Source organism: Mytilus galloprovincialis, chromosome 1, assembly GCF_965363235.1.
Source record: "Mytilus galloprovincialis chromosome 1, xbMytGall1.hap1.1, whole genome shotgun sequence".
Taxonomy (NCBI): Eukaryota; Metazoa; Mollusca; class Bivalvia; order Mytilida; family Mytilidae; genus Mytilus; species Mytilus galloprovincialis.
Window position 1 is genome coordinate 17,854,957 of NC_134838.1, and position 26,801 is coordinate 17,881,757.

At 31.7% G+C, this 26,801-nt stretch overlaps 2 protein-coding genes across 7 annotated transcripts in view; one reads left to right on the plus strand and one right to left on the minus strand.

Moving 5' to 3' along the window:
• Positions 1–8,127: 8,127 nt before the first annotated feature.
• Positions 8,128–15,092, plus strand: LOC143067925 (myosin regulatory light polypeptide 9). 2 transcript variants are annotated; one of them, XM_076241551.1, is made up of 5 exons: positions 8,128–8,238; positions 9,153–9,344; positions 9,854–10,015; positions 10,811–10,878; positions 13,013–15,092. In XM_076241551.1, the coding sequence occupies exons 2-5, from the start codon at positions 9,161–9,163 to the stop codon at positions 13,106–13,108; spliced, it is 510 nt and encodes a 169-aa protein (XP_076097666.1). In that variant the 5' UTR covers positions 8,128–8,238; positions 9,153–9,160; the 3' UTR covers positions 13,109–15,092. The 2 variants fall into 2 exon arrangements, with proteins under 2 accessions (XP_076097666.1, XP_076097676.1); XM_076241561.1 differs by lacking the exon at positions 8,128–8,238 and adding an exon at positions 8,386–8,509.
• Positions 15,093–19,518: 4,426 nt separating this feature from the next.
• The window catches only part of LOC143067933 (high affinity 3',5'-cyclic-AMP phosphodiesterase 7A-like), a 72,389-nt gene continuing 65,106 nt past the window's right edge, over positions 19,519–26,801 (minus strand). For all 5 annotated transcript variants that reach the window (XM_076241576.1, XM_076241583.1, XM_076241591.1 and 2 more), the window contains one exon: positions 19,519–26,180. In XM_076241576.1, coding sequence (XP_076097691.1) covers positions 25,066–26,180 — 1,115 coding nt within the window. In that variant the 3' untranslated portion in view covers positions 19,519–25,065. The remainder of the gene's footprint in view (positions 26,181–26,801) is intronic.

The window sequence follows — 26,801 nt, forward strand, 5'->3', positions numbered from 1 at the left end:
ACAAATTTAACCATACTGTTAATTATTGTATCACTCTTTCCCTTTAATTAATGATTGAATATAACAAAAAATCATATTTTTTTTTAAAATATATAGATCTCGCAGATATAGTGTCCCTTGAAATATATCTCGTGGCTAGTGCCCCTTTAAAAATGAACAAAAAAAAAAAATCTGGACGAACAGCAAAGCCTATACAAGCCTTATCCAAGATGGATTGAAAAAAATATCTCTACACTAAAATATTTCTGATAAACTATCACGTTCAGGCCGAGAGCCGGTAATCCCCCTTTTTGAATTAAAAAGAAATTTAAATGAATAGTTTACATCTGAAAAAGTAGTCACAAGAGTCAACTGAAATCATGTTGTGCCTACTTTAATATGAATGCACATTGCATGTGCTCAGTCATGTCAGTGGTAAGTCGTTCCCTGGTAAATCTATAATTCTATAAAAGATGAGGCTATATCGAGGGCTATATAGATCAATAATAACACTAATACTTAAGCACATATATAATGCATCCGATTATAGTTTACACACACATACAGTTATAATGACATGTATAAACATTTTATTTACCATGCAAGAGTATACATACACATCATAATACACTAATCATTATAAAACATGCGAGAAAAAGAGTGTTCGTTGAAAATACACAATACTAGACAAAGAAATAAAATAAAACATGCATGAGCGATATAGGATATTATTTCAGTTTTCCTATAACGTGTATATATACATTATTTATATAATAATATATACTGTTACCTGTAGCGCCACACATATTGGAAACACCTGCTAATAAAAATCTCCATTTGTCCTCGTTCTTCATAGTTATTAAATTTCCTTGATTAACACTTATTTTATGACCTATCTTCGTTCTACACTAGTTTATTTTCCTTTTCGTCATCTTACGTTATTTAATCTTATTTGACGCATCATTGACTGTTATAAAAATAGTGTTTAACGATGCATGTAGCCTCAAGTATAGATGTATTTTTATAGAGAAATTGATTTAACATGTCTTAACTACACTAAAATAATAACAAACACAAAGCAATGCATTTAGCCGTGCAGACGTGCTTTTGAAAACATGACAGTACATTAATTAGTGATCACAACAGGAAATGTACATATGATACATGTATGGAGAAAAAACAAACATAATTATTCATGTTGTGAACAAATAAAATACTCAAGTTATCTCTCTTTAAGGAGGCTCGAGCTAGGGTATAAAAATTTCAGAAAAAAATCAAACATTTGTTTTTCATTACAAATTTTATTTATTTCCTTTTGTAGTTGTTACTTTATCATATGGTACAAAAATCATTCAAAACAATCAATTCGTGTTGGCCCCAGATGACTTCAAAAATGTATACATCATTGAAAAAGTTCCAAATTATCTCCCTTTGGTGGAAAAATGCCATTTTTTGGCTCTAAAATTGAAATATCTTTTTCAACTCATCGGTGACCTATCTTTTTTAATATAATTTCCATATAAGCTGTACTTAAACTAAATTATTGTAAAATTTTAGCGATTTCTGTAATAAATTTCTTTTTTTTTCTTTCGATATTACCTTTATTTCTCCTATTACTTCAACAGAAAAAAACCGCCTTTACACAAATGTATGCTTCTTTCGAAGGCAGATTGTGAGCGCAAATGAACGGTGACCCTACTTTTTTATTTTATTTTTCTATTAACTATAAGATAAAGTTCATTTATAGAAAAATATAGAGAAATCCTATATAAATGATTTAGACCCGCGAACCCCCTTAAGGTTCTCCAACTTCGTGCTTGATTCATGTGATTGGTCTTTAATCATTTATTTTATTCGAGCGTCATATAATACGAGTCTGTTGTAGGCTTTTAATTTTCACAGTACGTTAATTAGACTACTGTGAAAATAATCAAAAGCCTGGTATATTTTATGAATTTTATTTTAACTATATAGAAGGGGGCGGGCCTATATATATATATAGCCCCCTATTGGAGAGGAGTTTACAGATCTACACGGGGCTGAAAAAGAGAGGGCCGGGCCTATATATATATAGCCCCCTATTGGAGAGGAGCTTACAGATCTACACGGGGCTGAAAAAGAGAGGGCCGGGCCTATATATATATAGCCCCCTATTGGAGAGGAGCTTAATTACAGATCTACACGGGGCTGAAAAAGAGAGGGCCGGGCCTATATATATATAGCCCCCTATTGTAGAGGAGCTTACAAATCTACACGGGGCTGAAAAAGAGAGGGCCGGGCCTATATATATATAGCCCCCTATTGGAGAGGAGCTTACAGATCTACATATATATATATAGCCCCCTATTGGAGAGGAGCTTACAGATCTACACGGGGCTGAAAAAGAGAGGCGAAAGATAACAAAATGAAATTAATTCCAATTCATAAGTCGACTAAACTGACAACGCCATGGTAAAAAAAAGAGAAAAGAACCATAGACTAACAAACGTATACCAAAACACAACATACTTTCGTAATAGAAAGCAGATCCTACTCCAAATGTGGCTCCGTCGTGTCACGGTGGAATAGTGAAATAGAAGTCAATACGTTCTTGCTAAATCCTGTGTCGCTTTGAAGGCGTCATGGTTGTCATCCTCAGCCTAAGCAATGTGTTACTGTAATTTGGATTTCAAAATGACTGAGCGACGTTTTTTCGACGCACTAGTCAACTCCACTATAGCGAATCACATGACTTTGACAATCAGTTAATTCCAGCGGAAAATATCTTTATAAGTGAAGAATTGTCCCATAAAAATTAAATACTGGAGTACACGCGAAATGGCAAGTTCACGAAGTTTTGTCTGATTAATCATTTTACAAAAAAAAGTCCAAGCAAGGGGGTTGTTCGCCCTCTACGACCCCTCTCTGGATCCGCCACTGCTACGAGTAGTATCGGGCCGTTTCAACACAGATTGATCGACGGGGCAAAATTGTAGCGAGCAAAACTTTTTTTATCTAGCTTTTTCTTCAAAATATCTTAATTTTACAAGCTCAGATAACTAAAATCAGAGACACACTCTAGAATGAAGCTAACATTTAACCCCGCCGCATGTTTGCGCTTGTCCAAAGTCAGGAGCCTCTGGCCTTTGTTAGTCTTGTATTATTTTAATTTTAGTTTCTTGTGTACAATTTGGAGTTTAGTATGGCGTTCATTATCACTAAACTAGTATATATTTGTTTAGGGGCCAGCCAAAGGATGCCTCCGGGTGCGGGAATTTCTCGCTACATTGAAGACCTGTTGGTGACCTGCTGTTTTTTTTTTTCTTTTTTTTTTTCGGTCGGGTTGTTGTCTCTTTGACACATTCCCCATTTCCATTCTCAATTTTATTCTAAACGAACTGTTTCAGTCAGTCTATACATCAGAAACAAATTAGCCTATTATACCAGATAAAGGGATAAGCCCTCATCCAAATACTATTTTTAAACTTTTAATTCAAAAGTATAACATATCTTTAAAAAAAAAAGAAAGGAGACATATCTACATAGACTGTTACCTCTATCACATAATTACGATTAGCACAATAAGTACTGTAGGCTGTTTGAAGAATCGCCAAGCAGGTATGCTACTTCAAAGTCATCTAAATCATCATCCGACGATAAAAAAAGGACTTCGGTATAATTTCGCTTGCATGAGCTAGGTGCAAAATTTTGCAAAGAAATGAAGTACGAATCTTGCATTATTCAGATTAAAATTTGTATTACCAAATTTAAATCTTACGGAATAAATTAATCTGACTGATAATCTCCGATCTGCGCAGCTACTCACACACACTGATTTGTACAACTGATTATTGCACTGAATTTCCCTATTTTGGTTCATTTTTAGCTCACCTGGCCCGAAGGACCAAGTGAGCTTTTCTCATCACTTGTCGTCCGTCGTCCATTGTCGTCGTCCGTCGTCCATTGTCGTCGTCCGTCGTCGTCGTTAACATTTTACATTTTAAACTTCTTCTAGTAGAGAACCACTGAATGGAATGAAACCAAACATGGCATGAATGTTCCTTGAGACTTGAGAGCCTCTAGTTGTAAATAGCATGCAACAGTAAACAATCCGAAGAAAGAAGGAATGGTGAAAGTGTGTTATGGTTTCCAAAATGTTGACATTCTAGATATGAACACTGAAGCTCTATTTTTTTTTAAAGTGAAAGACCGGCAATTGAATAAATTTGAATAAATTTAAACAAAAAATTATATATAGATTAATTAATCTACCATAAATTTATGAATCTAAATTTTATCTGAGGCATAATAACATAACGTTCAGTTTAGAAACAATGCTGAACATTATTTAGCATTATCGACATGTCACTCCACCAACTGAGAGACGTCTCGTCCTCAATGCTCTTCAATTTCGTACTTTATTTGGCCTTTTAAACTTTTTTGGATTCGAGCGTCACCGATGAGTCTTTTGTAGACGAAACGCGCGTCTGGCGTATATACAAAATTTAGTCCTGGTATCTATGATGAGTTAATGTAAACATATTTTATTAATTAAATTCAGTAATGTACACAAATAGGCATTTACATAATAATACATGTGAAACAATTAATAGGATCCAGAAACAAGCTGTTCGCTTATATTAATCCGTTTCCTAAAAAGAACATTTCATATTGTAATACTCAAGGAGTAAAATGTTATAAAAAATATAACAATGTTACACTAGATGGAAAGAAGAGAAAAAAAAACATATAATAAGGTTGTGACACACAAGAAAGACGAAAAAAATATACATCGGAAATTCAATAATAAAGTGTATGTTTCTGAACGGACACAATTATTTAAGATATAAGTATTACTTGTTGAACAAAATGTGTGCTATCATATGACAAATCGTTTGCTACTGAGTATAAATGTTTGAACTGCCAAGAATATTTCGATGTTTTGTTCGTAGTTGAAATCCATTGAACCGTGCTGCAAGATTTCTTCCGACAATAAATGTATTATATTGATATTATAAAAATGCTGTTCACGCATAATGTGAAAACGGGGGCAGTGCAACAAGTAGTGCGCTGTCGTTTCTATAGCACCACATAAACAAAGTGGCGAAGCCACTATATTTTTAACAAAAAGATGATGATTTAGAGAACTGCATTGCATACGAAGTCTTGAGTGATAAATTTGACCTAATCGCTAACCAATGTAAACATAATTTGGAGGTTTAATCGCCCGAGACTGGACACAATTCCTGAATGCCCCCACCGAAGCACTGGTCTTAGCATTCTCAGGGAGGAAATTCCATGAACGTACAGTTGCCGGTAAAAAATAACTTGAATACAGAGCTGTTCTTGTTCGAACAGGGGGGATTAGGGACGAGTTTCTCGTATTATGATTATGTATGGTTGCATGGGATTCTGGAACTAAGGTTGATAAATATTCCGGAGTAATATTATTTTTCATCTTGTAAAAATAAATTAATCTGTGGGCCTCCCTTCGATCTTTAGGCTTTTCCCAACCCGTTTCGAGATATAATCTCTCTAGGGACACCAACCTAGTACCCCCAGTTACGATCCTTGCAGCCTCTGTTTGTACTTTTTCAATCTTATCAATCAATAGATGTGTGTTGTTGTCCCAGATGACATCAGCATATTCTAATAATGGTCTTATATATGTTAGGTATATTGTCTCGAGTGTTCGTCTGTCAAGGATAAATTTTAATTTCCGTAGAACATTCAGTCGTTTGTATGCCTTTTCGGTTATTACATCAATATTTTTATGCCAAGTGCCATCGTTTGAAATATGTAATCCAAGGTGTTTATGTGTTGATACCTCAGTTACAGTTACGTTGTCCATGTTAAGTTTTGGATGATCAGGTTTGTGAAGTTTCCGTGAAATTGTCATGGTCTCGGTTTTCTGAGGGTTAAAGGTCACTAGCCAATCTGAAGACCATCTATGGATTTTTACGAGATCACTATTCAGATTGTTTGCAGATTCTCGGGGGTCATCTACTATCAAATATAAATTTGTATTATCAGCAAACAACTTAATAGTAGACTGTAGATATGATATCGTTAATAAATATCAAAAATAAAAGAGGACCCAGGATCGACCCTTGGGGTACTCCAGCCCTTATATTGCCCCACTCGGATGATACACTATTAATTACAACCCTTTGCTTTCTATCAGATAGATAATTTTTTACCCATGCCAAAACAGAACCTTTAATGCCAATAGCTTCTAATTTCCGTAACAACCCCTTATGCCAAACTCTATCAAATGCCTTACTTATATCACAAAAAAATACTCTAATTTCTTTCCTGTCATCTAATGCCTTCCCAAACTCATTTGTAATATTCAGCAATTGATTAATGGCTGAGTCCCCTTGTGTGAATCTTGATTGGTTGGGTGTGATTATCTGGTTAGCTATTAGATAATTATGAATATGCTTAAAAACACATCTTTCCATGACTTTTCCGATAACGCTTATCAATGAGATCGGTCTATAGTTTCTATAGTCACTTGGAGAGTCCTAGCTTCTTAAATACAGGGGTAACATTAGCACATTTCCAGTCGGAAGGAAATTTGCCAACTGATAAAGATAGGTTAAATAACCTGCACAAAGGGTATTTCATTATAAGTTATATGGTTCGCTACTGACCCCATACGGATCCATAGAGGGGTAGTAAAATCCATAGGGGGTGAGGCCGGAGGCAGAGTCCCCTATGCATTTTATTCACCCTCTATGGATCCGTAGGGGGTCAGTAGTTAACCGTATAACGAATTTATCGGACGCTAGACTTTTTCTGCGGCGTTTTGTTGAAAAATAAACAATGAAACACAACAACATTAATAGATGACGTCGCCATTAACGCGTCATGAACCCCATATGAAACTTACTAACTCCATACGGTCTCATAGGGGGTCACCACGTGACGGCGTTTAACCAATCACAACGTGATAATTCATCTGTGGTCCGATAAAATTCCATATGCTTCCTTTAGAAGTCGTGGGCTTATACGATCTGGTCCCGATGCTTTTGATACATCTAAAATCTTCAAAATGTCTACTACCTCGTTCTCAGATATTATCATATCACCGAGTCCGTCTGTTCGTGTGTCAGGTATGTCTGGAAGGTGTGTATTGGAGCAAGGACGTATGTTAGTTATACGTCCTTGATTGGAGTCATCAAGACTTGATTGACCACAAAAATAATCATTAAATATTTTTGCCTTTTTTGTATCTTCACAGATCAGATCATCGTCTATCTGTAGGACTCTGTAAAGGGGGAATGTTGCGACTGTCGCTGGAGTCACATTTCATCAAAGATTTAATCAGACTCCAATATTGTTTGCCACCATGAGTTTCAGATATAATTTTGGTTGACAATTTTGAAAAATAATCAGTTTTAGAGTTTAAAACTAGTTTATTAGACTTATTCCTAACTAATCGAAATTTTGTCCAGTCCGGAGCAGAATTTGTTTTTTGGCTCTTTTATGGATACGATTTTTTTTACGAATCATCCTTTTGATATCAGCGGTAAGCCATGGTGGTTTATCTTTTCTGACTGTAATAATTCGGTTTGGAATGTTTTTATCTGCCTTGTCAATAAGTTCGTCCGTTATAGCACGTGCTATGACTTCGACGTCATTGGAAATAAATAAAGCATCCCAATCAACAAGTGATAGCTGGTGTCTATATGAGTCATAATCACCTCTATCATACATGTATACTTTACGCTTAAAAACTTGATGTAACTTGCATGGCTGGGTAAGGATACCTATAACAGGTAAATGATATCGTATTTGATCAAGTAACGGGACCCCGACATCAGAAAATAGGAGGTTAACTGGGTCATTTACTAAAATAAGGTCAAGAAGTGACGAACTGTGTTCTGTAATATAAGTTGGGTCGGAAATAACTTGTTGTAGACTGAATTGTGCTTTAATCATGATGAGTTTATTCATAGATATGTTCCAAGTTGTCTTTTTTGTCATTTAAATCGGTGTCAACAGAGGCTTCTCATACACAGTCTTTTCATCAAATCATATATTTTGTCAAAACTCTTATTCTTTGCTTAGTCTGCGTTGTCTTAATCACAGAGGCCATAATAGACGGTCCGAGTTGGCTTATTTATGGTCCGTCTTCATAGAAGGTCCGAGTTGTCAATGGGCCGAGTTATCTTGGTCCCACCGACGCATGCCCACTCAAAATTAACTTCTATTTTCGTTTCCGGTTAGGTTGGAGTCAAGTTCTTGAAATTCTTTAACATTCCAGACACAAAAGTAGGTATTTAATCTCTCCTGTAAGAACAGAAGACCATAAGCATAACTTAATATTCCACATATATAAAAGTAAGTTATAATTTCCGACGCAGAAGTTAGGTAAAGTGACAATATATTCATTTCCGGGAGGCAAAAATAATAATGGTCACAGTGGGTTGGGCTACACCTGGGCTGATTCATTCATATCGGAAGTGTTACGTACATGTTTTGTTCTGAGATAAAGGTATAGAACATAATACTTTGAAGGTACAACCAAGCATTTGTTAATCAGGTAGATAAATTATGTTTATTCTTGTGATGCTGAAATTTTTAGTTCAATCTACATTTGCAACTCTTTTTCCACTTTTATTAGCTTTTGAATGATTGAAAAGTTCTAAAACTGTAACATTATGGCGAAAAACTTCTTTCAGGTTTTTCTTTTTGGTTTTAAACAAAAAATACTCTGCTAATTAAGGAGCTTACCGTATCTGTATCAATTTCCTGTCAAATTTATCTCAGTTTCACTAAAATAAGAGGAGTGATTTTTGCCAGCTATTTACGAGACAGTTTTTAAAAAGATGAAAGTTTTTCTTATCAATTAAGTAAATCAAAATTGTACATGTTTAAAAAAATATACAAAATTACCTGGCGACATACATTTTTACAAGTAGAATAAACATTAGTTATACCTCCAGCTAATTTATTCATTATAATTTGTTGCTGGTGGGAATATGTGTATTGAATGGGACCTTATGATACATACAAAAATCAATCTATCTGTGTTTCAATTTGACTTTTCTTTTATTGAAAAAAAAGTTGAATTTTGGACTTAGAAAATTGAAGTAGACTTACTGTACCACTAGTTTATACTTTCACCTTTATAAGCAAATCGAAACACAAAATATTTATATACAATTATGATTTATTTTCTTCAGAACTAAAAATGTCGAGCAGAAAAACTAAAGGAAAGACAACAAAGAAGAGGGCACAGCGTGCAACTTCTAATGTATTTGCTATGTTTGATCAAGCACAAATACAAGAATTCAAAGAAGCATTTAATATGATTGACCAAAACAGAGATGGTTTTATTGATAAAGAAGATCTTCATGATATGTTAGCATCATTAGGTATGGCTTAACATTTTCTCAAGCTTTCCATTAAGTTTCTTCTGGAAAATTTTCAGCTGGATTAAATATTACTTTTATAAACAATTGTGTTAAATGTTAATAACTAACAACTATGTCTTGATATGTGTAATTGAATAAAAGCATTTGCTCATGTTTTTTATTATATCCAAATAATGAATTCAATTTAAGTGAAAATTAAACACTTGTTAAATGTTCAACACATTCTTTAAAGAATTTTTTACTAATATTCTAATTAATGTGAAATTCAAGTAAAAAATGAAAAGAATGATTCTAACTGCAATCAATCCATCATATGCTTATACTTAGGGACGACATCAAAAGTTCAATGAAGGATAAAAAACTTAATTCACATAGTTTTTTTTTCACTGACCCCCCCCCCCCCCCCCCTCCCCCTTTCTTAACTTAATTTGGGAAAAATTTATTGAAGTTTTTTATCCTACATCGATCTTTTGATGTCGTCCCTTATGCATTGTATATTTTATTAACAGGAAAAAATCCAACAGATGCTTCCTTAGAAGAGATGATGAACTTTGCCCCAGGACCAATAAACTTTACAATGTTTTTAACCATGTTTGGTGAAAAATTGAATGGTACAGACCCTGAAGATGTCATTAAAAATGCCTTTGCTTGCTTTGATGAAGATGCATCAGGTTTGTAATAATTATTTACTCTTTCTCTATGTAAAGTTGAGGATAGTCTTAGTATTGAGGAAACATTGTAACAAATACAGACTATATGTACAACAGTCAAAATCAGAGATAAAATGAATTCTTGTTCAACCTAATCTGATTAAAATTCAGATCCTGTATCTAAGCTTTGCATACAAAGATCAGACAATGCTCTGTTTTACTTCCTGTTCTGGTAATTATTACATTAGCCAATCAAATAATTTCAGAGTGCAATTTTTTTAAAGTGTGTATTATTTATCTGACAAAACAAGAGGATTCACAAATGCCTTTGAAACAGAAAGTAAAATGAAGCATTTTCAGATCCTTGCAAGCAAATGCTGGATCTATATTTTAATAAGATTTAGCTCAACCTTGTACAATACATGCATTTCATTTTCTGAGGAGCGTTAAGTTGGACCGTCAAAAATCTTTAAAATCAAGCTTTATGTGAGCATGCATGAACATCTTAAATTCATCAACTTGCATTTAAGCTTTTACTTACATTGTATATAAAGCCATGTAAGAAATATTGTGTTCTCCTCAGAAATTCTTTATTTCATCTTGGTAAAAAGGATATTATGGGCTTGTTTATAGAAATAATATAGTATCACATTACCATGATGCTAAAAGGCCATGTGGGTCACACTGAATTAGTATACTGTGTGATGACTTTTAACACTACTCAAATTTTTTGTTTACTGAATACAATAATAAGGGTATCATTTTTTAGCAATAACTCAGTACATTTTTGTTATTTACACTTCTTTTATGTTTTAGGTCATATCAATGAAGATAGATTGAGAGATTTATTAACCACAATGGGAGAAAGATTTACCGATGATGAGGTTTGTAGCTTTAGTATTCATACCAGAAATCCAGAGATAATCAAACCAGTACATGTATCACAGTTCAATAATATTAACTACATGCAATTTCATTCTTGATAAAAAATTACAAAAGACACATTATTCACATTAATAAAAACCTTGCAATAAGTTCTCAACATACAGTAAGCTATCTTTGTACTAAAGAAACAATGAGAGTGCTATAAATATTTCGTACAATAAAGAGTTGCATTGCATGGCCATAAAGGGTCCTCTTTTGGAGGATAGGGTTAATAAAAGGCTGGTGTCTAGGGATGCAATGGTCCAAAAGTAGAAAAGCTATTCATTCAACATATTGGATCCTACCATCTAAGCATTTCTGATTTTTTTTGTCTGCCTAAGCTTTTGACTTGCTGATGATTTGTTTGTTATTTAGACTAAGGCCAAAATAAATAAATAGTGTGTTTCCGGTTTCCCGACCCTACCTCCGTTTCAGACGCCGACCCTAAACATTTTATTGACAAAAATAAAAAAAAAAAAAAATCCGGATTTTTTGGTCTGTTCGGATCCGACTATTCGTTTAGAAAACTACAGATCTTCAAAACGTTTGATAGCAATGACCAATATTGATAAGTCAAGCGTTTCAAAAACCAAGATTTTAAATAAACAAGCATGGCTTTTCGACAACCGTGCAGCGTATTAGCTGTCAAATATGCAAAATGTGATCACATGGTTGCAAAATATAATGACATTAATTCCGGATAATTACGATATGATGAATCTTTTTAAAGAACACCATGATGGACCTATAGACGGAAAAAAATACGAAGTTATGCATTTTGCTCATTTTCTTTGCACAGGTACAAGACGAGATATTTTTTTAAATATTTGTATATATAGTGAATAGTGTATTCAGTATATATATACATATATTAACAAAATTTCGTTCTGTACCTGTGCTTCTTTGGACCAAAAGTCAGAATCATTTCAGATTGGAAAGACTGTATCTTATTCGGTCGGTAATAATTGACGGTAAATAATTTAAGAGTTAAAAATGAGATCAATATACTGCTAAAATTAATCCAGCTTTTGTTGTAAAAAATGCTCTTACGAATGTTGTAAAAAAATGTTCTCAGGACTCAACATAAACGGCTGTTAATGCTTTTGAGGATTTGACAGTTTGAGTTAATGACCACAAGGGGGCAGACAATGTGTAACAAGAAATAGAAAGCTTTCCCTAGTAGGCAGACATGGTGTATGATTCAAGTTCATTTAAAAATGAATCTGTCCCAGCACCATGTCTACTTTTATTCCTTTAAATTTTCTCTTAGTCCCACAACAGTTTATACTAGAGAAGGAAAAAAATTCATGTCCTATTAATATCTACAATTTTTTTCCATATATTTAATAAGACAAGATTCTCACTCCTCAAAACCTGAAATTTTAATATCAATTGTCAGAACCCCACACTTTAAGATTTAATTATGTCAAACATCAAAACACATCTATATATTAAATAAAGAGGATGCAAGAGTATTACCCCTCAAAAAACCATAAGCCGCTGCTTAGCATTGATTTGCAGTGTTTTTACAACTAAAAAAAAGGGGGTAGGAATCTGTTCCCACATGTATACCCTGTGTGTCATTTACATTGTTAGGTTCAACTAGGCCAAACAATAATACCATCATGACCATGCCAGATTTTTCACTGCCATTTTTGCTTTAAGATTATTAATCGGCAAGAACATATTCCTATTACGACCCATGAAATTCATAAAATTTGCATAAAAGTTTATTTTCATACATGTATTTCTTTAATACAGAGAACTAAAACAGAAAATAAAAAAACCTGTAGATTTAATTAAGTACTATTATAACTATCAAAGAAGCATGCTGGCACATCAAATGATTTCATTTGGAATCTTTTTGCTGCTGTCATCGATAGAAAAAAATAAAAAGTTTTCATAAAATAAAATGTTTTACCTACCTACCCTACCTATTTTTTTGGGGGTGAAATAGGAAACACACTATTTATTTATTTTGGCCTAATAGACTGACATGCTTATTCCCAGATTCTGTGTAACACAGCTTCTGTAGATCTGCTTTAAACAATCACAATATATTTTTTACATATGATATATTTTGTATTGTTTTAGGTTGATGAAATGTTTAGAGAGGCACCAATCAAGAAAGGAAACTTTGATTATCTAGAATTCACACGGATACTAAAGCATGGCAAGAAAGATGAATGAAGATAGTGATCTACATAAACATTCCAATGTCATTAGCTGCATGCTTGATCAAGACTATTATGCCAGTTTATCATCTAATCTAGAGACAATGTTAAATATCCATGTAAATTCTGTGTAAAACTAATTAATCTCAATTATTGGCCTGAAATTATGTACAATATCCCTGATTGTCTTCCAATTTCATACATCACAGAAATTCCTATAAAATTTTAATGTCTTTTTATTTTATACAACAGTGAAAAATTATTGTTATATGACATCAATAGGGCAAGTGTTTCAAAATCTAGGTTCTAATGTCATAGAATCCTACAGTGATAAGGTCTGTCAACATCATTGCTTAATTATCAATAGTTAATTCTTGTAATTTTAGTAAAAAGTTAGTTATTAACGATGTGATGTAAAGACATTTTTTTGATAATTTTTTTGTTTTTGACTTGAATCTTTGGATTGTGTTATTTCCAGTACAGTAATGAAGCAGCTAATAGCTTTCAGCTGAATAAAAAAACCACACACACGGCAATGTATGCACAGTTATGATTGTAATGGTACCATATTTATTAATCACTAGATTAGATGATATAAACCTATATTTATGCATTTACTGATCAGAGATGATCGGCCAATAGTTCACATATTAATGTAATTTTGTATAACTTAACATAGTCAAACTGTCGCTATCTCATCTTCAATGTTTAATATTTTCTTTGATTTTATTTTTGTTTCATAGACCCTAGTAGATCAACTTAGATTTTCAGTTTCATTACAGTATATTCAATATATTTCTTAATATTTTTGTTAAAAGACAAAGTATGAATATGAACCAATTAATGTGGTACCCAATACTTTCACTAAAATTAATATGGCTCGTTTAATTTTCATAAAATTTTGAGATCTAATAGAATGTAAAAATTTTTGAACCAACCGTTTTGTCAGAAAAATTACCCTGGTTATATAGAAATTTGACAAACACCAATTTTGATCATTGAGAAGCTTAATATTCCTTTTACAACACAACGTAATTAAAACATTTAGCTGACTTTACAGAGTTACCTCCCTGTAGTGTTAGGTACCACCTTAAAGAAGTACTTTGTTTCTTTGGCAGACAACAATCAATCAATCTAAGGCATTAGGAACATATCAACCATTTTACTTTTATGTTAGTGCTTTCAAACATTTTTACTATACTTATAAATGAATAATGTTCATGAAAAGGTTTACCAAAAGACTTCACCATCACTAAAAAAAAATTGCAATGGTGTCATGTAATTCCAATTTGATTTTGTCTTATAATGTTGACATTAAGATAATTTAAATATACTATTTTTAATGTACAAATGATATTTAATCAGAATCTCGTGTAAAACCAAATTGAATTCATTTATTAGTGTTATAAATTAACTCTCCTAGACTGAAATATTCATAGAGTTGATAATCAAAATCCAACACATAGAAAGATGTAATAGACTTCTATCAAATATAAACATTTTTAGATTGTTATCAAAGACATTTTTATATTTACAGCATACATACAATTAAAGTTAGTGTTAAATTTTTTTGAAGAACTAATTTATACTGAACCATCAGTTTTACTTGGTGAAGGAACAAAAATTGTGTATATTTAATTATTCTAAAGTTAAAAGCAATGTGGACCATATTTTTCATATTTTGTTAAGTATTCACTAGTCACATTTGTTGAATCTACATTCCTGTAATTGTTGAAATAAGCATCATTTACTATTATTTTGCTTGTAATTGGACCAAAATATTGTTCACACAGTGAAAGTGCTTGAACTTATTTGTAAACACATTTTGACAGAGTTTTTTTTTTTTGTACTTGTTAAAGATATTTTACATTTGTAAGTTATATGATTTTTTCAAAAATGAATCATTCCAATTGCTGTGCTTATGGACCAGTCTATTGAAATATTTGTATTACAAACAAATTGTTAACATTTATAATATACAATAAAAAATTGAATAATTATTGTTGTATTTAGTTATTCTTTGTCTGAACATCACAACAAATTTGATAACAATATACATTGTAGGTGCATGGATAGCTTGCTGTGCCTTGAGAGCTAATGCTCTGTGTTGAAGACTGTACTTTAACCTATTATGGTTTACCTTCACAAATTGTGACTTAGATGAAGAGTTGTTTCTTTCTTATATCTATAATCTTGGTAAAGAATGAAAAATAAGAGGGATGACATGTGTTAATGATGTGGGATACAGCTAGCCAAAAACAGGGATATTAAAAACTAAAGTAATTAGGATCAGAGAACATATGGAGGGGAAAAATGGAAAGTAGAAAAAAAAATACAAAATAATTGGAGAATGTGTCCATAGGACACAAATAAGGTCCATGCTTGCATATAATTTTTTAAAGGGACAAAACTCAAGAATTGTAAAAGTGACTCAACCCAATTTCAAACTTGACCTGTGTTTTACTGTAATAAACAGTGTGTATAAGTTTCATAACATATAGTTGAGGCAAACTAAAATAAGAGAACAAAGAATAATTCTGTGGAGGGGGCTGTAATAAAACACCCTTGTGTGATGTCTACGATAGTAGATGGGGCATTATGTTTTCTGGTCTGTGCCTCTGTTTGTTCGTTCGTTCGTCCCGCTTCAGGTTAAAGTTTTTGGTCAAGGTAGTTTTTGATGAAGCTGAAGTCCAATCAACTTGAAACTTAGTACACTTGTTGCTTATGATATGATCTTTCTAATTTTAAAGCCAAATTAGACTTTTGACCCCAATTTCACAGTCCACTGAACATAGAAATGAAAGTTCGAGTTTCAGGTTAAAGTTTTTGGTCAAGGTAGTTTTTGATGAAGCTGAAGTCCAATCAACTTGAAACTTAGTACACTTGTTGCTTATGATATGATCTTTCTAATTTTAAAGCCAAATTAGACTTTTGACCCCAATTTCACGGTCCACTGAACATAGAAATGAAAGTGCGAGTTTCAGGTTAAAGTTTTTGGTCAAGGTAGTTTTTGATGAAGCTGAAGTCCAATCAACTTGAAACTTAGTACACTTGTTGCTTATAATATGATCTTTCTAATTTTAATGCCAAATTAGACTTTTGACCCCAATTTCATGGTCTACTGAACATAGAAAATGAAAGTGAGAGTTTCAGGTTAAAGTTTTTGGTCAAGGTAGTTTTTGATGAAGTTGAAGACCAAACAACTTGAAACTTAGTACACATGTTCCATATGGTATGATCTTTCTAAATTTATTGCAAATTTAGATTTTTTATCCAATTTCACGGTCCATTGGACATGGAAATTGATAGTGCGAGTGGGGATCCGTGTACTTAGGACACATTCTTGTTTGTAATAGTGATACGTGAAAGTCAAATTATTGTGTCATGAAAACGGGAAATGAGGTCTAGCGGGACCTTGGAAATGACAAAAAAATTAGAATTGCTTACGTACGTAGTGTAAGCGGGATATGTGAATCTGACAAAACAGTAAGCAGGATCCGGGATCCTAACCTTACAAAGACAAATCATATACACAAATATTTGATACAATGAGGCATTCAACATATATGTTGTAAAACACTTATCTTGAATAAACAGAAAAAAAAACAACACAATGTCAAGAGAAGCAAAGAATAATCATTAAAACAACTCAAAATAAAAATACAAATGATCATATACGATGCAAACATATCTCTTTATTTAATTTAGAAACTCACAGAAAAAAACCCAATTACTGTAAATATCTCATTTGACAGTAGTGAGATGCTTCAGTTCCAGAATGAGGTCTGATCTTCATTTATTCAACATGAAAGGTCAACAATATATATAATATGTATATTTGTTGTGAAGACTATATTTGTTTGTGACATTGCTTTGACCTCATTTTTATACACAGATGGTTATATAAACGTCTGTTCCACATAAATATACATAATATGACAAATATATTATGTGTGTGGGCATGTTGTGAAAACTATGTGTCAGTTTGAAATGTCATATAAGGCTGCTCCTTATTTCCATGTTTAAGTGGTCAGATTTGAATCTTGTGTAATGTTTGTTGAAGATAAACATTTTACAGTGAAAATATTTTGCATGTAAATTCATTACAGTTACTTTTAAATGTGTATCTTTGTTACCTTTATGTCGTGTAGATACACCATTGTGCCAGGTTATGGTTAGGGTTCAGCACTCACAAACATTCATAATCCTGCATATTCTGTATGTCCCTGTCTCAAGATAGTAGACTGTATTCAATGGTTGTAGATGGTAAACGTTGCTCTCTGTTATATGTCTATTCGGTTTATTGGTTTGTATTGTCATAAATCAGGTTGTTGGTTTTAATGTTTGAAACTTTGAATTGTTTCATATTTTGTCATATTGGCACCAATTGTAGCTGACAATACAGTATGGGATTTGCTCATTGTTAAAGACTATACAGTGATTGATCTATAATGCCACTTTCAACATAACTTCTAGTTTGTGGCAGTAAGTTTTTGATTGCTCTAGGAAGCCAGAGTCCCAGAAGGAAACCCAACAACCTTTGGTAGGCAAACTGACAATCCTGATTAATTAGATTGATCCAAGTGCACCTGCACAAGCAGGATTCAAAATCACAATCTCAGTGTTGACTGGATAGTGATACCAGTAGTGGAACTTCTTATACCTATCAACCAACAAGGCCCCTTGCCACACTAAGAGCTACATGTGAAATTGCTCACCTGGTAAATCTGTTTTTACTTGAAGTGTTGGAATAGTCTTCATTGATAATCAAACCACATCTCTTTATTTTATATTTTAAGAATATTAGTTGTAGTGTTTAATGCCCCATAAAACAATTTGAAACATTGCAGCAGGTGTGAAATCTTGTCAACCTTTCTTCTTTTACCAGGTTGCACTGGTAATTGTGCAGTTGGGTACCTATGTTCTGTTATACTGCAATCAGCTATTTTACTATACAGATAAAGCTATACGTATAAACGTTAGCTTTATACGTCAATGACCTCAACTCATCTATAAGCCCCGCCTACTTACAATGTCACGTCACAACCATGACAACGTGTAGTAACAATGGTCAAACTTTTATGAATTTAAACTTGTTATGTCTTCAAATTGGTAATTTATATACCATGTTTATCAAATGTTATTAATTAAGTTCATTTTCCCTGTCTTTTTCCTTTAAATGTCAATGTCTTACCGCCTGGACTACGCTCATAGGGAAATACCCAAAAATGGTACCCCATGAGGGAAATTCCAAACACTTTTTTTTTAACAATATTAGTTACATATTTTTTTATTTTTTTAATTTTTTATCGATTTCAGTATAAGGACAATATACGTATAGTGTCTTGAAATATGAAATTTATTTGTATTCGGCACGAAACGGGAAAATGCTCGGTACAACCTCGCATTTTCCCTTTTCTAAGCCTCATACAAATAAATTTCATATTTCAAGACACTATACGTATATTGTCTAATTATCAATCTCTCATAAATACTGTGCACGTGCTTATAAGGAATTGTGGGCACTGTAGGAGTGATTGCTTTAATTTTGCAATGTGAACTTTAAATTAAACATTGAAATGCTTTAGGCAAAATAAATTGGAGTTATCTTCCTTTGTCCATAATTGTAGTTGAACTTCAATCTTGTTTAAACACATTATTTTCCATTTATAAGTAAATTGAAATATTTGAGTATACAAATTTATTAATCAATACATTAAAATGAGCATGTCTATGACTTAAGGAATGTTTCTAACACTACACAATGTTGTTTTCGAAATTCTCAATAGTATGTGCCTAAAGATACTTATATCCACTTCATTTGAACTTTTGTGGATAGTTGTATCATGGGCAATCGATCATACCACATCTCCTTATTTTCATACAAAGCTTGGAATATTAAGCTATCAAGACATTAACATAAGTCAACCCTAATGCTAACTAGACAGCAAACCAACTACACCTGAATAAATGCTTTGGTCTTGGGACAAACATAAAATATGGCTGTTTGTATCTACTGACCAAACTTAAAATTCAACTAAAGACACAATTGGTAATTGCAGTTACTGAAAACCTAGTCGAAGCAAAATTGCAACTTATTAGTAGATTATGTATTCCCAGACTAAAGTATTGACTGGAGTTTTGGGAGATTTTGTTGTAATAAGGCCCAATTCACAAATCTTGCTCTAATAAACTTTTCATTTTTTTTAACATAAATTAAGCAGTTAGTTTTCTCGTTTGAATTGTTTTACATTTGTCAATTTAGGGCCTTCTGTAGTGGACTATGTGATATGTTGAAGGCTGTACGGTGACCTATATTGTTAATTTATGTGTCATTTGGTCTCTTGTGAAGAGTTGTCTGATTAGCAATCATACCACATCATCTTTTTTTTATATTTGAAGGAATGAAATAAAGTAAACAAATAATTCTCTTCATAAATATATTTCATATTCAACAATAAGAAAAGATCAATTATACTAACATCATTAATAGAATGATCCTTGGACCATCAACTGATACAAAAACTCTTCTTTGAGCAGTTCTATTCTTATTTAAGTCATGACTATAAAATTTTCTAATTAATAAAAAGTCCTTGGACATAAATTCTATTAAACGTAACCCTAGATGGTCCATAAATGTATATTTTTCAATTGACATTTATTTCTATTTATAAATACGGACATTACAATAAAACAAAATCACAATTACAATAATATCACAAAGACAGTCAGCACTACTACACTATTTTAAAGTTTAAAAAATAAAATGTTATTCAACATGTCAATATCATATTAAAATGTTTGGTAATATCATAGAAAACCTTGATTAGCAGAACTCCCCATACCATAACAGTTCTGCTGCCAATACAGAAGTTCTACAACATATACTGTGGAATCATTATTATTTGTTGGTACTCATTTTAATGGATTTCGTAGGTAAAAGTAACCATTAATTTAAGTGCTCCACACATATAGATTTCCTATACTAGTAGTCTCTTCTGCAGAAGTTGTCAAAACCACAATACCTAGTAACCACGACAATAATTCCAGGATCCAGGAAAATAAGTGAATCCACAGTATTCTATGTTGGTACTAATGTTTGCAGAGATGTGAAGTTAACAAAAGTCATGATATAAATTTTGTAATTATATCTTGGTCAAAACAACCATTGTATGGTAAATTACAGTATTTTTTCAAGCTGCAAAAAGAAGTAAAAATTTGAATATCAAATATAAAAGACCTGAAAATAAATTTCTAGACTGTTTTTTTTCTCTCTGGTTCCTCAATATGTGTTGTAGATAATCCAACACATACTAAGTTTGGAAAGCTTACACACCTAGCTTAATTAATACATGGATGGCTATGCAGTATGGGCTTTGCTCATTATTGAAGGTAATACAGTGACCTATAGTTGTTAATTTATGTGTCATTCTGGTCTCTTGAGGAGAGTTGTACCACATCTTCCTTTTTTTCACATGGCTAGATATTTCTAATATCAGTGTGGTGTTGTGTATAACTAAACTTGTCACTTGCTAAAATATATATCAATGCATGTATGGTCCAAACTTTAAAATGTTTTCAGACCTTTGGGGGGGGGGGAGATGGGGTATCACTACATGTAATATCTTACAATTACCTTTAATTATGAATAAATTTGTAGCTATTCATCTCAAATTTATCCAATACAAGATAGGCATAAAACATTTATCCTGCAAAAACCCTTACTATCTATAAAAATATATAAGCTGTTGACAATCTTCAATTTGTAGTCTACCTCTTGATTTATAAATATATATATATATTTATCAATAGTTCATATATTCAAGATGGAAATATGCATGTCCAGTCCTGGATGAAAAATGCCCAGTTTAAAAATATCATATATAATTTTTCTTAGTTGTTTAATTACTTCAAAATACATTAGAGTATTTAAAATGGTCCAAAGCCAGCCACCCTGTTTATTAATTTATTATTGGTCTCTGATTTCTAACTGAACAAGTACATATGGGAGAATGAACATAACTATATTTTTCCTGTTATACTTGATAGAATTCAAAACATTTATCTTAATCTAGCAGGGAAGAGCTATCATAGTTTGATGAAACTGGGAGCATAATTGTCCATTAAAAAGTGCCAAGTGTAGCAATGCCATGTAACGAATTAAAATAATGCATTAAAAGCTTTTTTTTCCAAACTATACAACCTTTTTGGCCAACACCTAAATCTGAAAATGTCAAATTATTATAAGACCTAAAAAAAAAAAAAAAGAAGAAATTTAAAACTTGAATTATATTTCTTTTTCTCAATTTTATCTCCAAATTTTTTCCTGATGTAAAATTTATGTTACTAAGAATGTCTAACATTAGCTTAACCACCACATCATTTTAGTTTGACAAACGTAAAATTTAAAACATGGATCTTCCTTCACTACGGTTCTATATTTTGACGATATTACAATTATTACCAAATACTACATTTAACTAGTACAGTACATTCAAATATTCATTATTGCCATTGTTAATCAGGAGACTTACTTCAATTGTTTGAGTTCATGAGTGCTGTACTCATCTTTTTCAATATTGGATGCTGCATCAAATGTGTATCAGCTGAGTCAAGTCATTATCCTTTTTATATCACAAGTGAAAAATAAAGAAATCTCAAATTAAAAAAAAATTAAGTAATGAATTTAGTCATGATATTGTTTCACTATAGACATGACAAGTCCTGTTCGACTAACTGATTTAAATGGAAAAATTATCTAATGCCATTCAAAAAAATCTGTCAACAGATTCTGATAATATAATTTAAAATTTACCATCATAAAAACGTTACAAATATTTCTGTATTAACAGTTGTTGAAGTTTAAATTAATCTGATCCCTGAGTCACACTATACTATATATGGTAAATAAATGATGGCCATTTGGATGTGTAAATTTAATATATGATGCTCAAGACCTGATGGCCATTTGGTAGCATTTGAGACACTATACTATGTAAGGTAAATAGATGATGGCCATTTAGAAATATAAATTACACTATACATCTTATTATATTAAGTTAAAGTGAATGATAACCATTTGGAAATGTACTTTTAAATATCTGATTCTAAAGATCTTTTATACAAATTTGTTACATGTTATTGTAAGAAGTCTTGGGATAGAAAAAAACAATTTAAAACTGTAAGAAATCATTTGTTTCCTACATTTTATTTGGTTTCCAAAAGGGTATTAGTTTTAAAATACTCTAGATGGTAGGATAATTATATTCCTTGACCACCATAAACAAACATACACTTTGTTTTAAACAATATTGATGTAAATTATGACAAATGTGTCTGCACAACTTTAAAATTAGGACCAAATTATCTTTTTTTTGGTCCTGAGTCAATGAAAATTGGCTGTGAATGGCAATGAGTATGAATATCTATTAAAACATTAAGGTTTTATTTCATAATTGTTGTGAAAAGATCAATTCAACTATTTCATATAGCTTTCCAGAAAAGTATGAGTGCCAATGAGACAATTCTTCATCCAAGTCGCAATTTGTTAAAGTAAACCATTATAGGTCAAAGTACAGTCTTCAACATGAAGCTTTGGCTCATAACATACAACAAACTATAAAGGCCCTCAAAAATGAGAATTGTTAAACCATTCAAACAGGAAAACCAACGGTTTAACCAGTAAAAATCTATTGACCACATCAACTATGATCATTACTTTGTTATTTTCTACTACCAAAAAATGGTCAAGGTTTAACAAAATGTTGACAAAGCTTTGTTAATCTTTTTTTCAGTTTGAAACAATCTTGTTCAATTTTTACAACTTATATTTTCAAACGAGAATTTAATTTCCTTTAACGAAATGCTATGTGGAAATAGAAATGTTAAATAACCATGCTTTTTCTGGTTTTCAATAGACTAATCAGATAAAAAGATTTATGCACACTTGAAAATAAAATTTAAAAAAGGTTGCTGAAATGAAAATGATTTAGATATCTGAAGTGAAATGACCTTCATATCTGATGTAAAATGACCTTCATATCTGAAGTAAAATGACCTTCATTACGTACATGTTTACTATATTAATAAAACAATATGAAGTTTACAGCATACAATTGTAGATATTTGCACTAATTTATAATACAAATATTCTTTAATACATAAATATGACACAGATTTATACTAGCACCAAGAAAAACATATTTCTTTGGGATTTGTTTCCATTCTTTAAATAATTCTTGTTTATACTGCATAAGCACCAAGGAATTTCAAAAGTTTTTCTTTGGGATTCTAATTCTATTTTTTTCTTTTTGCTAAATGTAATTAACTAATAGGATACATTATTTTCGTAAAAATATAAAAAAAAATGTATCAAAAATAATAAAAATGTCCAACAATTGAACGTATATGTATTTCTTTCATAACACATAATCACTTATAGTAAATGACTATTTTTCAGCAACAATTTGCACGTCTTCCCTTGGCCATACATTGTAATTTTATTTAGGCCACAAGTTGTATACAAATACTAATACAGAAAAATAACTATAAAAGCAACGGAACTCTAGCAACTTTTTCTATTTGTTTAAATTGTAACGAAAATAACTGTCATGAGCTTAAAAGAGTAAAGAAAGCTTTGATTCCAAAAGTGATAAAATCTAATTCAATCAATTATTTGGAAAAATGTCTTCACTTTTAACGCAATCAATTCTTGATATTCTCAACACTATTCTATTCAATCAATATTTGCTACAAACTTTTCCGGGAAAATCTTTATAAGTTTGATTAAAGAGTTTCATTATTTAAGCAAATAAAATAAGTTCAACTGAATACAAAACTTTGAAAATTATAAATTATACACCCAAATGGTACTTAAAATAGTAGTTTTTTTATCAGATATTAAAAGAAAAAGTTTTGAATATAAAATGATGTATGTTCATAACCAAACTTTGTAATGAAAAACCAATACTACTGTAATAATATCATTTTATATTCTGTCATAATTATCATGATGAAAGTAAAATTGAATGCTTTTTTTACTGAAAATATAGTAATCCCTACATTTAATATAGGCAATTTCTGATGATTTAAAAATGTTATAACTAGCATCAAAGCGTTGAATTCAGATAAGTTTATTTATTTAAAAAAAACCAACAGATGTAGTACTTCATATAAAACTTAATATCCGAAAATTAATACCTAGCAGTATTCAGTTTCCCCAAGTTTTGTGATGAAAAGACGTAAAAAAAAACAACTCCAAAAAAGATAACACGAAACACAGAAATCCTAATTATGTCCCTTTATTTTGTGATGACATATATTGAAAAGATGGTTAAAATGGAAAAAACTCAATAGCACTTTACTATAAAATATATATTCCCATAAGTTTCAGGCAGATGGGCCCTTATGCAAAACACAAGTACAAAAGGTAAGTCCTAGTGAAACAAATGTTGCTTAGAAGTGTTGTTCTACAGAATAGGACTGTAATGTATAGCATAGCACTATCAAAAAGGGTTGGTATACTGGAATAATCATAACTTTATATTTCTGAATGATGCATCTAACTGAAATAAACTAATTCCAAAATAAATATAAAGACAAATGAACAAAGTGAAAAAGGTATATAAGCTTCAGTAACAGTCATGGCAGGGACAAACAAGTAGTTGAAACTAAAATGTGTGTGTTCCATCTATTAACCAATTACTAGCAAATACATAGATAACTTACATTTAATATACTAAAATAAAATATTGCAAAATTAAAATAAAGCTTGATGAATCATCTTATTTCTTATTTGATAAAATAAAGTTTTTAAGGGTAAAATATGTTTTAAGTGAGTACAATTGATAAAATGGAACTTGAATTAAAACTAAAAACTATAATTTCATTACTTTAATACATTTTGTCCAAAGGACTTTTTTCTCCTGAGTTACAAAAATGATCCTAAGGGTTAAAATCGGCACAAGGTCAATATCACTGGGAAAGACTAGTGGGTGAAACAGCATTAGGAACTACTTTTTTTGTGATATCTGGCGGTATAAGTCCGCTATCAAAATCTGTGGATTCTATATGAGGCATTTTATCAATAGGTGAATTACCCTTTACATTTAATTCATGAAAATTAGTTAAACCTTCATGTAAAGAGTTGACAACCCTGTCATGCTCTATATTGTTCACACAATTGAAAGACGGATGAGTTGCTTCCCTTGAAATGATTGGAACAGAAAATTGAGTTCTATTGACTAATGCTTCCTTTGGGAATGTGTGATCATCTTGTGTTTCAAAATCTGAGTCATTAGAATCACCATGGTCACTATCATCATCTTCTGAGTGAGGAAGAGTTTGTGATTTACGTCTTTTTGACAGAAATCTGACTGCGTTTCCATGACTGGAAGGTTGAGAAGATACATATAATCCACTAGCAAGTCTACTCGCTTCAAAACTGGGACTTAAATTAGAAATTTTTGGCCTTGCCAGAAAATCTTCCATGGATGTACTTTTCTTTTGTAAAGTTACTCGTTCACTAGCTAATGCTGACAGTTTGTCTGTAAGACGTTCTAAAGAGGTAGCATGGAGAATCATAGCAGTAGGCAGACTCCGCCTACGCAGATATTGTGTTAATGGTAAAATGTCTCTGTGAACTGTCACATTTGTTATTTCCTTCTGAAAACAACACGGTGGCATGCTATGACGTCTCTGTTCTAACAACAGAGAATCTGGTTCTTCTCTAACGGGAGATAAACTACGGATACTTCCCCGACGACTACTATTATAAGATAAGTCCTCTTGATCGTCTAAAAGATGAGCAAATGTTAATGGTAGTCTTCCATCCTCAACCTTATCATCTTCCTCATCAGTAACATGCAATGAAACAGTTTCAGCCGAGTCTTCAACATCTGACTTATCATTTTGTTCATTTAACTCCTGTTCTGCAATCAAGATTTCTTTTTCTTTATTTTCGTCAGCAATAATAATTTGCCACTGTTCCAAGTTAAGCTTTACATTTGTTATCATATGACTGCTTAATGGAGTAGGTAGAAATCTTTGCCACTCTTGAAATAAAGGAGCAACTACAAACTGCAGAAATCCTACAAAAAAAAAAATCAAAGATTAAATACAGGTAAATGATAACAGGAATAGATAGGAAATACAAAGATTCATTCTGATTTCCAAGAATAGACTTAAATGCACATGTTTGCTGTCCTATTAAGCATGGATAATACAATAACAAATAAAATACAAAAAAATCTGCACTTACACTTGATTTTGTAAATATGTTTAGTCATAGCTATAAGTTAGAAATAACTTCTTCTTTACCTACTTTAATATTAACTTTTTATAGTTTTCATATAAACATAGGCAACAAAAAATTCTTTACCCAGTAATAAAGCAATTTTTTTTATTTTTTTTTTTGGTCACAAAAAGATTTTCTCTATATATTTCTCAGTCAGAATACATTTGTATCATGTTAAACTAGTTTACCCATAGTTAGCCATATTGGTTAATTACCTTCAGCACTCTTCTAAATAGTCGTTCAATTCAACATAAGTTATTTTGCTGCCGTTCATATGATTTAATAGTTCTAAAACATGTTTCTTTCTGAGCATACTGAATGAGTCATTAGCATCAAAAGTCAGTACAATTGAAAGAATCTTCATTTTGTATTCTGTTATGATTGTAAAGTACTTTACAACAGAGAACAATTTAAA

Coding starts and splice junctions, on each gene's coding strand:
- LOC143067925 (XM_076241551.1), top strand. CDS start 9,161: ATGTCGAGCAGAAAAACTAAAGGAAAGACAACAAAGAAGAGGGCACAG. Junction 10,016..10,810: donor CTTTGATGAAGATGCATCAG/GTTTGTAATAAT, acceptor TTTATGTTTTAG/GTCATATCAATGAAGATAGA. Junction 10,879..13,012: donor AAAGATTTACCGATGATGAG/GTTTGTAGCTTT, acceptor GTATTGTTTTAG/GTTGATGAAATGTTTAGAGA.